This window comes from Salvelinus sp. IW2-2015, linkage group LG20, assembly GCF_002910315.2.
Source record: "Salvelinus sp. IW2-2015 linkage group LG20, ASM291031v2, whole genome shotgun sequence".
NCBI lineage: Eukaryota > Metazoa > Chordata > Actinopteri > Salmoniformes > Salmonidae > Salvelinus > Salvelinus sp. IW2-2015.
In genome coordinates this window covers 11,169,270-11,186,225 of record NC_036860.1, presented here as the reverse complement: position 1 = coordinate 11,186,225, position 16,956 = coordinate 11,169,270, and the positions used below count along the sequence as shown (strand labels likewise).

The 16,956-nt window shown below is 42.6% G+C and overlaps 1 protein-coding gene across 1 annotated transcript in view; it reads left to right on the top strand.

Moving 5' to 3' along the window:
- crhr1 (corticotropin releasing hormone receptor 1) overlaps positions 1-16,956 on the top strand; it is a 159,221-nt gene that overhangs the window by 101,307 nt on the left and 40,958 nt on the right. Inside the window, exon 6 of the mRNA XM_024013493.2 lies at positions 9,491-9,597. Within this exon, the coding sequence (XP_023869261.1) occupies positions 9,491-9,597 (107 nt within the window). The remainder of the gene's footprint in view (positions 1-9,490; positions 9,598-16,956) is intronic.

The following is a 16,956-nucleotide window of genomic DNA, read 5'->3' as shown; positions in this document are numbered from 1 at the left end:
CATGAACATAGAGCTCTTTGGCCACGTACACCAGTGGTGGGTTTGGTGTCCAAATGAGAACGCATGAGCAGAAGAGAACCCCATATCTACTGTAAAATATGGTGGTGRATCTTTGATGTTATGGGGCTATTTTGCTTCCACTAGTCCTCAGGCCCTTGATAAGGTCAATGGCATCATGAACTTCACCCAGTACCAGGATATTTTAGCCAAAAAATCTTGTCGCCTCTGCCAGGAGGCTTAAAGTTGGCCGCAAGTGGATCTTCCAGCAAGACAATAACCCCAAGCACACATCAAAATCCAAATAAATTGTTAATGGGCAAACACGTTTTTCATCGAGGGCTGCATATATGTAAAACATTTCATGAATGTAGGTCAAACGGGACTAGAGATATGCTTGTTCAAAGTTTTCAGTTGATTAGTATAGCGGAACCCTTGGGCCAATTAGTGTAATTTTGTAAATGTCGGATCTCCATCTCCGTGGAAAGACGCCTCATTCACCAGTGGTGTCGACTGTGACGAACATACGGAGACAGATCCATAGTCCCCCTCTTATTTCCTCATGGGGGACAACAACTGGCTCAGGCAAGTTATCTTGTCGAATTACATCTTGCCTACGCCGTGYGTTAGGGGGATGCTGCTRCTCTGCCAGGAAAGAGAAAGAGATGCCTCAGGACATAGTACTATCACCATGTCTCGTTATGCTGAGGCAGACAAATGAGCAATGAGGGACTCATTTCCGAGTAAAAAAATGCATCCCAATGTCTGCCCTACATCCCAGAGTTCCTGTTTTATACAGAATACAAGGTACTCGTTGGTTCTTTTGTGAATGACAAAGCTATTTACCCCCAGTTAGAGCACAGCACAGAGAGAGAGGCACAGATAGCAGACAGGAGAGTGTAGATTAAGCAGTTGCAGCATGAGGTAAAAGAGACTCCCCCACCTGCGAGATCAAGATAGCCCTGCTAGAAACAGCTGATAGGATGAATTTAACATTTTTCACAAAGTGTAGTGGRGAAGACAGTTGRGCACAGAGCGAATGAAACTGTGAGTATAACTGCTACCTCTGTATCAGAGCACTGTCTTAGAACTAAAACATTAAAAGGTGGGGAGAGGATCATGTTTTGCACATACTGCGGATTGTTAGCCTGCCCCGCTAGAAATAAAGGGAAACTGCATGGATGTGTTTTAGTGGGAACCCCTTTCAACCTGCTTTTTTTCCTCTCTCACCCACTTTTACTAATCACTACTGTATGTCCATTTACAGTTTCAAGGTGCTGGAATCTCCTCTTGCAGATTTCAAATGTATCAGTAAAATCTCAGCTCGACAAGTGAGATGCTCGCTGTGTTCCAAAGTACAAAGCCAAAAGTAATTTTACCAAATGGCTAAATACCAACTGAATGTACCAGCTCAAATCTCTGACTCAAGTCTTAACACATGCCATTGTGTACCAATGGCACACATGTTTTCTATAATCACAGATCTTAGTCATCGTCAGGAGTCATTCATATAAACATCAAACTAAAATAATAGTTKATCTAAACCAGCACTGCAGCAGAAGGAGATGCAGGGGAGTCAGGAGAAATGAGATGAGGGCCCAGCCATCCCTACTGTTCATAGGCTGGCAATGCAGCCTGCTCCCTCTGTTTGGCTCTGCATGGMATGCTGCTCCTCCATTCTCACTGTCCTATTTTATTGGCTCGGAGAGCTTTCACTGGCCTCCTTTAAGAGGGCAGGAGGAAATTGGTGACAGATTTGGCCAGCGGGAATCCTGGCCTCTAAGAGGGGGAGGCGGCTGGGCACAGCCATCAACAAGCCTCCACCTATCCTCCCCCTCCGCGGACCAGCGTTACGTGACAAAACATATGAGCCTTGTTCTCATCAGGTTTCAGGGAGGTCAGACACACAACACAAGGCTCACAGCCTCCGATGTTTTAATAAACATATTAACTCTTGAACAAATACAAAAACAGCCTGTCCTTAAACACCGGCACATACACAGTACACATGCATGTCCTGCTGATGAGTATAGATAGATAGATAGATAGATAGATAGATAGATAGATAGATAGATAGATAGATAGATAGATAGATAGATAGATAGATAGATAGATAGATAGATACAAAGCCTGTGACACACATCGTATGCTAGGACTATCCGGTCTGTCCCAATTGCCTAATTAAAGAGATAGGGGCCAGGAAGGATGTCCACAGAAGCACTCTGGATCCCTCGATGACATCTGTTTCCTCAGACCCAGCAAGAATATGAATATTTCTCAGAAACTGTTGCCAGTCGGAGCATTAGATATGGTGTTACTCAATAGTGTGCAGACCCTATGTAAAGTGATCCTTTATGAACCTGGAGTTGTTTTTCACTATGGGTTGGTAATAGGGATGAGTTACAGCTTGCTCTCACTGTGTTTGTTTGGGGGCTGCTCTGAATGCTGTTACTGCTTCAGCCAGGAAAGAGAAAGGATGGCCTCAGGGTTGAGTACTATCACCATGTTAGAGACCATTTCCAGAAGACCACCGTTGCTTGCTTTCCCCCGTGACCACTTCCCTCCGATGAGACATTCAAGCCGTGAACTTTCCACCCTCTCTGACCTTCTGTCTCATTTATTTAATTGCTTTTCTTTTTTGTTGTTGCTATAAAGCGCTTTGAGATTCTTTATGTAATGAATAGCGCTATAAAAGTTAAATCATTTTGTCTTCCTTAGATCCCAGAGTTCTGTTTTATGCAGAATACAAGGGAGTCGTTGGTTCGTTTTTTGAATGACAAAGCTAGTTCCCCCCAGCTATAGCACAGAAAGAGACAGAGACACAGACAGAGATAGCAGACAGGATAGAGTGTAGATTAAGAATCTCTAGGAGACCCTTGGCAGTGTTGTAGCCTGAGGTAAAACAGACTCCCCCACCTGCAAGATCAAGATAGCCCTGCATGAAACAGCTGCTAGGATAAGTGTGCATTTGCGTATGCAAATGTGTGTGTGTGTATGTGGGGGTGTGAGTGAGTGAGTGAGTGCTTGTGTGTGTGTGTGTGTGTGTGTGTGTGTGTTGGTAGGGGAATGGGGTGCTTCCAGTTTAAAAAGTTTTTAAAATTCTCATGACTCATCAAGGCGTACGTTTGTAATCTGCCAGTGGCTGCCTGTTGGTAATCCATCTAAGTGACAGATTAGATTGGGGGATTACCGAGGAGATAATCGCATCAGGATGATCTGGATGGATCAAGATTCACATTTGTCTCTGGGGGGAGTTTGTTCTTGTTTCTTTGTCTGTTAGTAGATCTTAGTCCCCACCGCCACCCCCCACCTATCCAGTTCTCCAAAATTACAATAGTGTGGTGGATAGAATATGGAGGGAAACAACACTGTGGGGCAGAGCTAAATTCCAGAAAGAAGACAGGGAGGAAGTATGCAAAGAGTCTGTCACGATCGTTTGTAGAATTAACGGACCAAGGCGCAGCGTGCGTAGAGTTCCACATGTTTAATTAAAGAAACTCACTAAAACAATACAGAAAAAAACTAAACGTGACGTCAAATGCAGTGCTCACAGGCAACTACACACAAAAAAGATCCCACAAAAACCCATTGGAAAAGGCTGCCTAAATATGATCCCCAATCACAGACAACGATAAACAGCTGCCTCTGATTGGGAACCATACCAGGCCAACAGACAAATTATAACCTAGATAACCCACCCTAGTCACACCCCGACCTAACCAACATAGAGAATAAAAGGATCTCTATGGTCAGGGCGTGACAGAGTCATCTCTAAAAAGAAAAGAGATGAGGGGCTGTTGTTTGTAGAGAAGGAGATAGACAGTTGCCCCAGAGGTGTTAACTGTACGAGAATGTGAACGTTTAAATGGTGTAAAGTAAAGATGTGATTTAAAGTACCAGTGACATATCATTTCCCTGTTTGATGTGAATGAAATTGACTAAATGACCAATATGTGATATTTGATATCACTCATTGCACGTTGATATTAATGACAACAGTGATCGTCTTGTCCCTTATAAAATGCCATCTGGTTGAGTTATACAGGGGTCTTTTTCACAGATAATGATGGGAAGTCATATAATCCAGTGTCAACTCAAACCTCTGCACTTTGASTCTATCTATTCAATACCAGACTGTTCTAACAGTACATAATACATACAGACAGACAGAAATATTACAGTTTTTTACAATCGCTAATATCGTTTTGTCCAAGCTGTAGTCACATTTTCAAAACTCTAAACACAATTAGCACAACATCCGTCTGTTGCGTACCATACCATTAACACAATTCATGTTGTTTTCACAGAATATGTAGTCAATTAACACGTTTCTAAAATGCCTACATTTTCTTTACATACAAGCTTACCCAATACCAAATTATGGATCTTTCTTGTCTTATTCACAAATGCTTGCACACAGCGTGCCAGAAATGAAAACCTAATTTAAACCTTAAATATAGCGAAAGCCTCTACTTCTGCAACAACAGCAGCTCAAAACTATATTGAAACAGATGATAGCATTTTTGAATGAACAGATATTGAAACATTGAGAAATAGCTGATTTACTTGAAGTTGTAAAATAGACCAACAACAGCTGATTCTTATCGCAATGGAGACATAGCCAGGTGTTGAAGTTCTTTCAATTACATGGACATACACAGTAAAAAGTGGAATCTTTGGATTGATTTTGACCAATGTGGAGACAGAACAACACAGAGGAGCAGAGAGAGAAAAAACGATGTCTGGACAAGGGAGAGGAATATAGCTGGACCAGGCAGAGGAATAGCGACCAGGCAGAGGAGTAGCTGGACCAGGCAGAGGAGTAGCTGGACCAGGCAGAGGAATAGTTGGACCAGGACAATGAAGAAGGAGAGGTAGGGGGAGAGTAGTAAGAATGTGTGGTGGTGTTCAAAGGAGAGCAAGATCTGTTGTCACTGACGAAATAAGAGCCACCATCATAGACCATGGTTTATCACATGGTCTATCACTGAGAGAGGCTGGTGAAAGAGTCCAGCCTAATCTCAGACGGTCAACCGTGGCTTCCATTATCCGGAATTTTCAACAAACCAACAGGTAATGCATTTCACAAGGGCTTCTTCTATCATTACTGTTGCTATGTCTCACTGTAACTGTAGGCCACCAGTCTCAATGCAAAGATATATGTTGTATTTTTGTTGCTCTAAAGGACGTCTTCCTCCCTCTGGGGAGGGAGGAAAGCTCCTCAGTGGAGACCGAAAGCATGCCATTGAAGTATTGTTCGTTGCTGACAATGCAATAAAATTGAGAGAAATTCATATCACAATTGTAGAGGACAACCTGGTAATTCACAATGTGGAAAGCATCAGCCTGACTACCATTGCTCGGACTATGACCAAACTCAGAGTTGTACACAGTTCCTTTTGAAAGGTCAAGGAACTCCGGCACGTCCAGGTATGGTGTCTATCCAATGTCTTGTTCTATAGTGAGTTTTACACTATCCTACTCTACATGTAAACATGGGTTACAGTACATACAGTAGGACACACTGTGTTTTTTTCCCAGAGAGTCATAGAGTTGGAGGCTAATCAGACCCCACATGAAATCATTTATGTTGACGAGGCAGAGTTTATCCTGGCAAAAACACGTCGGCGGGGAAGAAACGTAATCGGGAAAAGGGCCACCGTTGATGTGCCGGGTCAGAGAGGAGCAAATATCACAATGTGTGCTGCAATCTCGGGTGTTGGTTTGGTCCTGCAGAAATGCCAGATTGGATCCTACAACACTGAGCGCCTTCTTTTGTTTTTAGATGACATCCACCAACAACTGGTGCCAGAAGCAGAAAGGGAACAGGTGGGAGGAAACATGAGGACATTTGTGATTGCCTGGGACAATGTAGCATTCCACCATTCACATGCAATCACAAACTGGTTTCCAGCCCATCCAAGAATGGTTTCTCTTTTCCTCCCCCCCTACTCGCCTCTCCTCAACCCCATTGAGGTATTTTTTTTTGCCTGGAGGTATAAAGTGTATGATCATCGGCCACATGACCAAATGTCCCTCCTGGATGCAGTGGATGCCGGCTGCAGAGACATCTCAGCTGAAGACTGCCAGGGGTGGATAAAGTATGCCAAGCGTATCTATCCAAGGTGCATAGCGAGAGATGACATAAGATGTGACGTGGACGAGAACATGTGGCCAAATGCTGAAGATCATAAAGATTAAAACAGAACTGTGAATTTTTGTTTTTTCCCCTTCTGTGCCTTTTTTTTTTACACGTTTGGAACCAAAGACCATGTATGTTGGATTTTTTGTTGATTACTGGCAGCAATTTCATGTTGCTAATAAAGCTTTTACTGCAGCAATTCTGTCACTTACTATTTTTTGCTACTGTACATTCTATAAAGTAAAGATGACTCATTCACTTTTAGACAGTATGTTGCCAAAACTGCACACATTCGACACTCAACCAAAAAATGTAGAGTGGTTTCCAGTAAAAGGAAAGTGAATTATAAAAATATATATATTTCATATTGTATGCAGGTAGAACTGAAATTTTTTAAGTAATGCAGTTTTTGTAATGCCATCAAATGTTAGTATTTTAAAAGTCATTGTGCTATGATTGACTATACAGTTGAAGTCAGAAGTTTATATACACCTTAGCCAAATACATTTAAACACAGTTTTTCACAATTCCTGACATTTAATCCTAGTAAAAATTMCCTGTTTTAGGTCAGTTAGGATCACCACTTTATTTGAAAAATGTGAAATGTCAGAATAATAGTAGAGAGAATTATTTATTTCATCTTTCATTTCTTTCATCACATTCCCAGTGGGTAAGAAGTTGACATACACTCAATTAGTATTTGGTAGCATTGCCTTCACATTTTTTAACTTGGGTTAAACGTTTTGGGTAGCTTTCCACAAGCTTCTTGTGAAGTATGCTTCTGGTCATTATCCATTTGGAAGACCCATTTGCGACCAAGCTTCAACTTCCTGACTGATATATTGAAGCAACATCTCAAGACATCTACATAATTTTCCTGCCTCATGATGCCATCTATTTTGTGAAGTGCACCAGTCCCTCCTGCAGCAAATCACCCCCACAACATGATGCTGCCACCCCCGTGCTTCACGGTTGGGATGGGTGTTCTTCAGCTTGCAAGACTCCCCCTTTTTCCTCCAAACATAATGATGGTCATTATGGCCAAGTTCTATTTTTGTTTGATCAGACCAGAGGACATTTCTCCAAAAGTATGATCTTTGTCCCATGTGCAGTTGCAAACGTTGTCTGGCTTTTAATGGTGGTTTTGGAGCAGTGGTCTTCTTCCTTGCTGACCGACCTTCAGGTAATGTCGATATAGGACTCGTTTTACTGTGGATAGATACTTTTGTACCTGTTTCCTCAGCATTTCACAAGATCCTTTGCTGTTGTTCTGGGATTGATTTTTCACGCCCTGACCATAGAGAGCTGTTATTCTCTATGTTGTTAGGTCGGGGTGTGATTTAAGGGTAGGTTATCTAGGTGAATTATATTTCTATGTTGGCCTAGTATGGTTCCCAATCAGAGGCAGCTGTTGATCATTGTCTCTGATTGGGGATAATTTAGGTAGCCATTTTCCCATTGTGCTTTGTGGGATCTTGTCTATGTTTAGTTGCCTGTGAGCATTATTATAGCTTCACGTTTTTGTTTGTTCTTTGAAGTTTTCTATTCCATAATAAAGGATGGAAAATACACGCTGCATCTTGATCTACTCCTTATGACGAACGTGACAGATATGCACTTTTCACACCAAAGTACGTTCATCTCTAGGAGACAGAACGCATCTCCTTCCTGAGCCGTATGGTGGCTGCGTGGTCACATGGTGTTTATAGTTGTGTACTATTGTTCGTACGGAAATTAGTCCCAAGGGTGAACCAGAGTTGTGGAGGTCTACAATTGTTTTCTGAGGTCTTGGCTGATTTCTTTTGATTTCCATGTTGTCAAGCAAAGAGGCACTGAGTTTGAAGGTAGGCTTGAAATGCATCCACAGGTACACCTCAATTGACTCAAATGATGTCAATTAGCCTATCAGAAGCTTCTAAAAGCCATGACATATTTTCTGAATTTTCCAAGCTGTTTAAAGGCACAGTCAACTTAGTGTATGTAAACTTCTGACCACTGGAATTGTGATAGCGTGAAATAACTGTCTGTAAACAAATTTTTTGACTTTTTTTTTGAAAAACTTCCGACTTCAACTGTATGTTCCTCTTGGATAGAAAACATGTGCTAGTGTTAAGACAGAATGATTAGACAATGAGTCGGGTTTGTCGTGTTTTGATAGAGTTAGTGTATGTAGAGAACGTTTCTTTGCATTTTGAAATGTAGAGTTGGTATTTAATGAACAAAATGTGGTTCTGAGCAGAAAATTAACTATTTGGCTAATTGTGTGATGTAGGTGTGTGTTGATGTGTCAAGAGTTTAGAAAAAGTATCTGTTTTTAGAGATGAAATTTTTATAGATCCTTTGCAAAGTCTGCTGTACATGATGACCTCATGAGCGAAGGCTGTAATGCATGAACTATTGACATATGTAAAGACCACGTAATCAAATATAATTGTATTTATCAAATGCGCCGAGTACAACAGGTTACCGTGAAAAGCTTACTTACGAACCCTTTCCCAAAGCAGATATATAAAATAATAAACATTTGCTAAATAGCAAAAAGGAAATATTAACTTGAATAATTATAACGAGGCTATATACAAGGAGTACAGGTACCGAGTTAGGGTTACGTGCAGGGGTACGAGCTAGTTGAGGTATTTTAGGTTATATGTACATGTAGGTAGGAGTAAAAGTGACTAGACAATCGGGATAGATAACAGAGTAGCAGCAGCGTATTATATGTGAAGAGTGTGAAAGTGTGTCCATGTGTGAGTACGTGTGTGTGTGTTGGAATGTCAGTGCAGTATGTGTGTGGGTAGAGTCCAGTGAGGGTGCACAGAGCCAGTGCAAGAGAGTCTGTACAAAAAGAAGGAGATCAATGCAAATAGTCCGGGTAGCCATTTGATTAACTGTTTAGCTGTCTTATGGCTTGSGGGTAAAAGCTGCTCAGGAGCCTTTTGGTCCCAGACTTGGCGCTCCGGAACCACTTGCTGTGCGGTAGCAGAAAGAACAGTTTATGACTTGGGTGGCTGGACTCTTATAACATTTTTAGGGCCTTCATCTGACACCGCCTGGCATAGAGGTCCTGGATGGCAGGAAGCTCTGCCCCATGATGTACTCGGGACATACGCGYTACCCTCTGTAGCGCCTTATAGTCGGATGCCAAGCAATTGCCATAATACGATTCATAGATGATACGTTTTGCACTGTTTTTAACAGTAGGCATTACGAAAGTGCACAATATCCCTCATGAAGTAATTAGCTATCGTTTAACTTTGACAATGATGTACACTGCCAAGTATAGATTTGTGTGTCCATACTATTGTTTGCATATTACTGTATTTTCTGGCTTTTTTTCCCTCCTTTCTGCAGAAAAAGAGCAAGCTGCACTACCACATAGCCGTGATCATAAACTACATGGGACATTGTATCTCTCTGGCAGCCCTGCTGGTGGCCTTCATCCTCTTTATGAGGCTGAGGTGAGTGACACTGTCTCGTCCTCCTATCATTCCTCCATCATGTCAACACATCATATAACAGAAACAGATAACAGCACGACACCCGCCTGCTACGTTCCTTCACGTTCCTCCATCATATCAACACATCCTGCGTTCTGATGTCACACCCACACGAACCCGTAGCCTTGGTTACGGCTAAGTGTTTCATACTCAATCCAATACAACACGAAACAGTAACAGTATGAAACCGAGAAGAAAATACCATTATAACATAGATCGTAATACTCTATAATAATCCTGCCAAGATTCATGTTATTTTATGGCTCAGTAGACAGGATCCCACGTTCTTGTGCTCGATACTTGTCACTCACCGTGGGGGGGGTGTGTGTGTGTGTGTGTGTATGTCATTATGTGTAACACCAGCCCGGCCCTCAACCCTGCAGTGCATGCTCTGGCATGACCCATCTCTGTCTAAATTGATTTTCTGACTCATGACAAGGTTGGATGAATGAGGTGGTGAATGTAATGCAGCGCTGGTTTGACCTAGGTGTAATGTAGCCTTGTTCGGTTCTGTCCAGCATATTAGTGAAGTGTGTCCTGCTGGAGTGTCGTGTATTATTCAAATACATTCACACACACAGGCAGGCACGCATGAACGAACACACACACACACATGGACAAATCCACTCTGAGACTCAAACCCATGTTCACACAACCGCAATCTTGTTTTGTGAGAGGAGAGAGACTGTTTCATTCTGGACTCCCAGGGCTCAACCCGCTGGGCAAAAACTGGTTGAGTCAACGTTGTTTCCACGTAATTTCAACCAAACAATGTGATGACGTTGAATCAACGTGGAGAAGTGATTGGATTTGAAAAAAGTCATCAACGTAAGGGAATTGTTTTACCTCAATCCAATGACAATGACATGGTGATTTTTTAAATTTTTTATTTCACATTGAGTTCATGTTAGTTGACAACTCAACCAAATGTAAACCAAAACTAGATGCTGAAATGATGTCTGTTTGGGAAGGTGTTGACCAGTGAAGGCGCTGTGCGGTGGTGAAAGCAGTGATACGTGACAAACAGCATGTCACTAACAACCCAACATGTCAGTCAGCCAAAACCCACGCATGTCTGTGTTCTCTCAAAGGCCACACCAACACAGATTATCTGGACTCTGAGATTAAACATATAGTGTAAGAGATTGTTTAGAAGAGATTATCCTGGATTAATCTGGTCCGATTTAATTTCAGCAAGATACTGTCTCACTGCTTCAATTGCTCCAATCAAGAAGTCTCATTTGAGTTGAGACAACAGAGGAAGATTTTTTTGGTCTGGTTTGGTCTGGTTAAAATAGTTACATCTTCAACATCAGTGCCCTGTTCATTAACCTCTTACCATCTCAGCTAATATGGAGAGTGGTGTGTCATAAAGCTTTTGGGATTGGTCGTACTGCATGTATGTAGAGAATAGCCAAAGTAACGTAGCAGACAGGCCCGGCCAGCGCTGGTCTACTGTTTACTTCCTAAACTGAAATGAAACAGCTAGCAGGAACAGATGTCTGGGATGGACACACACACTGTCACGTTCCTGACCTGTTTTCTGTTGTTTTTGTATGTGTTAGTCGGTCAGGGCGTGAGTGTGGGTGGGCATTCTATGTTATGTGTTTCTATGTTGGTTAATGGGTGACCTGATATGGTTCTCAATTAGAGGCAGGTGGTTTTCATCTCCTCTGATTGAGAACCATATTAAGGTAGGTGGTTTCACATTGTTTGTTGTTGTGGGTGGGTGTTTCCTGTGTCTGTGTCTGTATGCACCACACGGCTGTTTCGTGTTTTCGTTCGTTTGTTGTAGTCTGTTCCTGTTTCATGCGTTCTTCGGTTTTATGTAAGTTCTTATGTTCAGGTCAGTCTACGTCGTTTGTTGTTTTGTATCAATTCAAGAGTTTTTCGTCTTCGTCTGGTTTTGTTAAATAAATTACTATGTCCTATCACAACGCTGCGCCTTGGTCCAATCTCTCACCACAAGACGACCGTTACACACACACACACACACACACACACACACACACACACACACACACACACACACACACACACACACACACACACACACCCTGAGACTTCATTACTCCTTCTCCACTCACGGCCTGTTTTATCTTTTCATTTGATCTGGCTGTGATAAAGCTGTCCTTTTTAATATTTCATACACACATTTTTTTTTGGGGGGGGGGGCTCTAAAGCCCCTCTAGCTACTTCACGGGTATAGACCTCTCACAGGAGAATGGTAGCTGTGTGAGTCATACATTGTACGTACTGTAACGGCAGAAGAAATGTCCCCGAAAGGAGTACTTTCTCATTCACATGCCTCGTTTCGATAGATTATAGGCCTTCAATGTCTTCTGGCATAAAATCGAAAGTCAAAAGGTGCGTTTTTCTTTTTACATCCTTGAAACTGAGTTATTTTCTATATCCTCCTTTTATATCCTCTCTAATCTGCTCTTCAGGACTGATTACAAAATCGATAATACAATTTGAAGGATTATCAGATTACGGAGATTAATCAAAATAGCTTCCCTGCCTGAATGCATTGTACAGTTAAAAAAACAATGCACATCAGTGTCACTCCTGAGTGCATACGCTCTTCTTTGATCATGCAATGCTTTGCTGTACAGTATCAGTGCATTCAATGCATGCGGATTGTTTGGGTAGCTCGGCCAAGGAAACCACTTTTAAGAGGTTTAGTGTCTGCACATAAGCTTCGGTAACACTTTGTTTGGATAGTCCTAAACCTCCTATTCAAACTCAGTGAAGACCCCCAGGCCTGGTTTAGTGTGCGGACAAGTTTAGATTGAATGACTTGAGGTTATTTTCAGTCCGGGAACACCAACGGTAAGAAGAGGGTAAACCCATTGCTCTGCCTACTTGTTCAAGCCTCACTGAGTTAAGGCACCCAACGCACTGTGAACGGTATTGCCGAGTTTGAGTTGTAGACAAAGCATCCGTGGGAGCACACTTCTGCTTCGCCCCTCCTTTCGTTCACACCTGCTGACATTTGGGAAGATACTGCCGAGCACTGAAATACACAGACGCGTACGTGTAAAAGAGGCAAAGGTGCTTTCGTATGGGACGAGGGCTTAGTTGTTTGTGTGGGGACATCAGCTGACATGTATCGAATTGTGTTGAATTGGGCGGACCTAAATTACTTTCGCGTTATACACATGTGGATATTTCTTGTGCACAAGTTTTGTGATTGCCTCCACTTGGAAACGTCGTACACATCTTCATGATTCGTCAATTATTTTAACACTTCAGTGATTACGAAAGGGGAAACAACGACTTTAGATCATCATTGACTTTCCACTGATCCCTGAACTAGGAGGACCTGGCGGATTCTATTCCCGTCCATACTGACGTAGCAGCAGGATGAAGAGACGGGGGGGATGTAGAGGATAGGAGGCTACAGACCTCAGAGACACATGGTCTCAGTGTGAAGTGATGGCCCCTGGCCAGCTTTCCTCAGCTCCCCAGTGAACTGAGAAACGCACCGACAGCGAACATACCCAGGACCCCAGCACTGCACTGGCAGGGTGTTACCAACGCAGTGATATGCCATTTGGACTGTGAAACACACCAGGGGGAATCTGCGTCAGTGGAAAAGGACAAGCAGAGCAGCACTGCTGTCATCCACTAATGGAAAACCCCCTGTTGTGAAAACGACAGAGGCGTTATTCACGTAGCTAACCAGTATCTTTGCCTGATCTATCCCCCCTCATTTTATTAACAGGTTAAAGGAGCAGGCGCTTATACAACCGGGTCTCAGAGCATTTTGTATTATTTTGTATGTAAATCCGAGACTCCATTTATCAAATCAAATTGTATTAGTCACATGCGCCGAATACAACAGTGAAACGCTTATGATATTCTAAGTTTCGTATAGTATGTATTAATTTGTGGATGTCCATCGCATATTTCGTATGATATGTTATGAATTACAATTCGTATTATATGCTATGAATAATAACTGTATGATATGTTAACAATTCTAGCTAGGTGGCTAATGTTATTTAGCTCACTAACATTAGCTAGGCTAGGGGTTCAAATCAAATCAAATTTTATTAGTCACATGCTCCGTATACAACAGGTGTAGACTTTACAGTGAAATGCTTACTTAGGAGCCCCCAACCAACAATGCAGTGTAAAAAAATATGGACAAGAATAAGAGATTAAAGAGCAGCAGTAAAACAACAATAACGAGACTATATACAGGAGGGTACCAGTTCAGAGTCAATGTGAGGGGGCACCGGTTAGTTGAGGTAGTATGTACATGTAGGTAGAGTTATTGAAGTGACTATGCATGGGATGACAACAACAGAAAGTAGCAGTGGTGTAAAGAGGGTGAGGTGGGGTGGGAAGGCAATGCAAATAGTCTGGGTAGCCAATTGATTAGATGTTCAGGAGTCTTATGGCTTGGGGTAGAAGCTGTTTAGAAGCCTCTTGGACCTAGACTTGGCGCTCCGGTACCGCTTGCCGTACGGTAGCAGAGAGAACATTTTATGACTAGGGTGGCTGGAGTCTTTGAAAATKTTTAGGGCCTCCTCTGACACCACCTGGTATAGAGGTCCTGGATGGCTGGAATCATGGCCCCAGTGATGTGCTGGGCCGTTCGCACTACCCTCTGTAGTGCCTCTTCATCCTGCTGCTGAGGCCGAGCAGTTGCCATACCAGGCGGTGATGCAACCAGTCAGGATGCTCTCAATGGTGCAGCTGTAGAACCTTTTGAGGATCTGAGGAGCCATGATAGATAGGGTTAGGGTTAAGTTTAGGAGTTAGGTTAAAGAGTTAAACTAGGGTTAACGGTTATGGGAAGGGTTAGGGGAAGGGTTCGCTAACATGCTAAGTAGTTGAAAAGTAGCTAAAAAGTAGCAAAATGCTTCTAATTAGCTAAAATGCTCAAGTTATCTGTGATAATTTTTGAACTTGCAACCTTTGAGTAGCTAGATATTCCCGTTATATGCCTAACCATCCACCCCGACCAGCCACCCCGACCAGCCACCTTCCTTTTGTTTTTGCCTTAGGTAAACATATGTCTTATGTAACAAAACGTAACATATCATACTAAATGGAGTGTCTCAGATGTATGTACAGAATCATACGAAATGCTCTGAGACCAGGTTGGTTTGCAGCAAAATGCCCATGACGCTGTCCAAGTTCGTTCACAGTGGGGAGGGGGTTTAAAGCATGAAACGGGAAATGCTGCTGCTTTCAAGAATGTGCACAGTGAAGATACAGGACTCCCTGGGGAGAGGGAAATTAACCAAGAGTTAGGCCAGTGAGATTAGAGGAACTGTGGTGATGTGGGAAGGGGTTTGCTGTCAACCCTACTGTACCACTAGGCCCTTGAGATCACATGTAGTAAGGATCCACTCAGCACAGAGCCCTGGGCTGTACAGCAGCTCAAACTCCCTCAAAACTGTGATACTATTCATATAATAAAGTGTAAGACATAAGCCCGTGTTCTCACTTGGAACAAACGTGGCGGAACTTTGGATCCCAAAGCAGCTGCTCGCCCAATTTCAGAGCTCGCATCCTAGTGTGATGGCTGGAGTGGTGCCTGTCAGTGATTGTCACAGCTCACCTGGCACTGGCTGGCATCGACACATCAGACAAAAAGCTGTCTAGCCTAGTGCCAGTCAATGTTTCACCATGGCATTATTTTTTATTAACTTTGCTTGAGCCCACTCCATTAGAGTCAGTTTGCAGAGGTCCAGTTCAAACATGTTGTTAAAGACCTTTGTTGCCAAGGTACCGAACATGAACTTAACATCAGCATTGAATCAAGCTGCAAATCATTGACGTAAATACAGCACCCTGTTGAAAGGGACAGTCTGCTACCAAAAAGATAAAGTAAAGCAAAAAGCGGCAGAGATACTGTACCACAACACTTCTACCCAACTTAGAGATGTCCTCATTGTAAACCAAGGCACTTTTGCGGTTACTTAAAGGGGACGATTACAGGCTTGTTTTAACAGCGATGTGGCATGTTTTTTCCTGGAGTGGGGTCCCTGATCCCGCTTTCTTTTTTTACAAGAGCCCAGCGCTCAGAAATATGAAACAGAGCCTTCAGCCCACTGCTGGTTAGTGCCTCAAAGGGCTTCCTGAGGTAGCCAATGGCACTATGTTCCGTCTTTATTTGGTTTAATGGATCTTAGCCACGTGTCTGTCTAATTTCACTTCGCTTCACTAACGACTTTTTTAAACTAATTCTACCCTAACCAGAGTACTAATTACATAGTTTGGGACATCGAACTGTAGCACCTTCCAAAAGCGTAATGAATGTTGCGTACCAACAACGTCAAGGGCAAATCTGATGGCCAGAGAAGGGGAGAGGCTGAGGAGATTAAAGTCATGCCCTTAATCCTTACAACTCCATAAAGAGACTTCTTGGTGATTGGGGTGATGGGAGTCATTTATGACAACCTTCAAGGCATTCTGGAACAACATGGGACCATTGATTGTGCTACTTTGCTTCAATACCCAGGTACTCTCTAACCTTGAGGACGAGGTCGTTTTAGTCATCGAGTCATTATAGAGAGACCCGGTGACCCATCTAAGGTAAGCCATTATCTTGATGGGTAACCTGTACTCACACACATAGACACACAACTCACACACATGCACACATGCACACACACACACACGTGCAATTCCCATTCCCCACACACACTCCAGCGTTACATCCTCCTGAAAAGGTCAAGTCCAATAGCCTGCTGTTGAGCAAGCAGACGCACTAACCAGTCACACATATAGCTGACTTGACTCTAGTGTAAACACGTGATGTTTGTTCATCAACGTATTTGACGTTGGGGGATGAAATAATACTTATTAATGGCTCAACAGACCCCATTTCTGCGATCTGGGTTAATGGTGTATAATGTAATATACATGAATAGAAATTGACTGAAAGAACCAGTCAATTCTCCTTTATACTGATTCAGAATCACTTTATCTGGTAATGCACAATGGCAGAAGTGTGGTATATCAAAAATAACATAATTCTTCTCCTTTTTTTACCAAGACTGGAACTTGCTGTAAGCCTAAATAAAAAAAACAAGGAAGGGATGACTCCCTATGTCTCTCTGCTGAGTAAACTGAACTCACATGTTCATCTCATTCTGCTAGAAGTTAGTGATTCAGAGAATCTCTGACCTTTAATTATTGGATTTCTGCCATATGACACACAAGGGAATAGTTAGCCCAGATATGATCTCTTTATATATTAATAATACAAACCCAAGCTGGGGCCTCGGTTGACATTTTCGGCTGCCCATGAGACCTGCACATGTGTGGTGGTGTTGTTTACCCGTGTGTGCCTGCTCT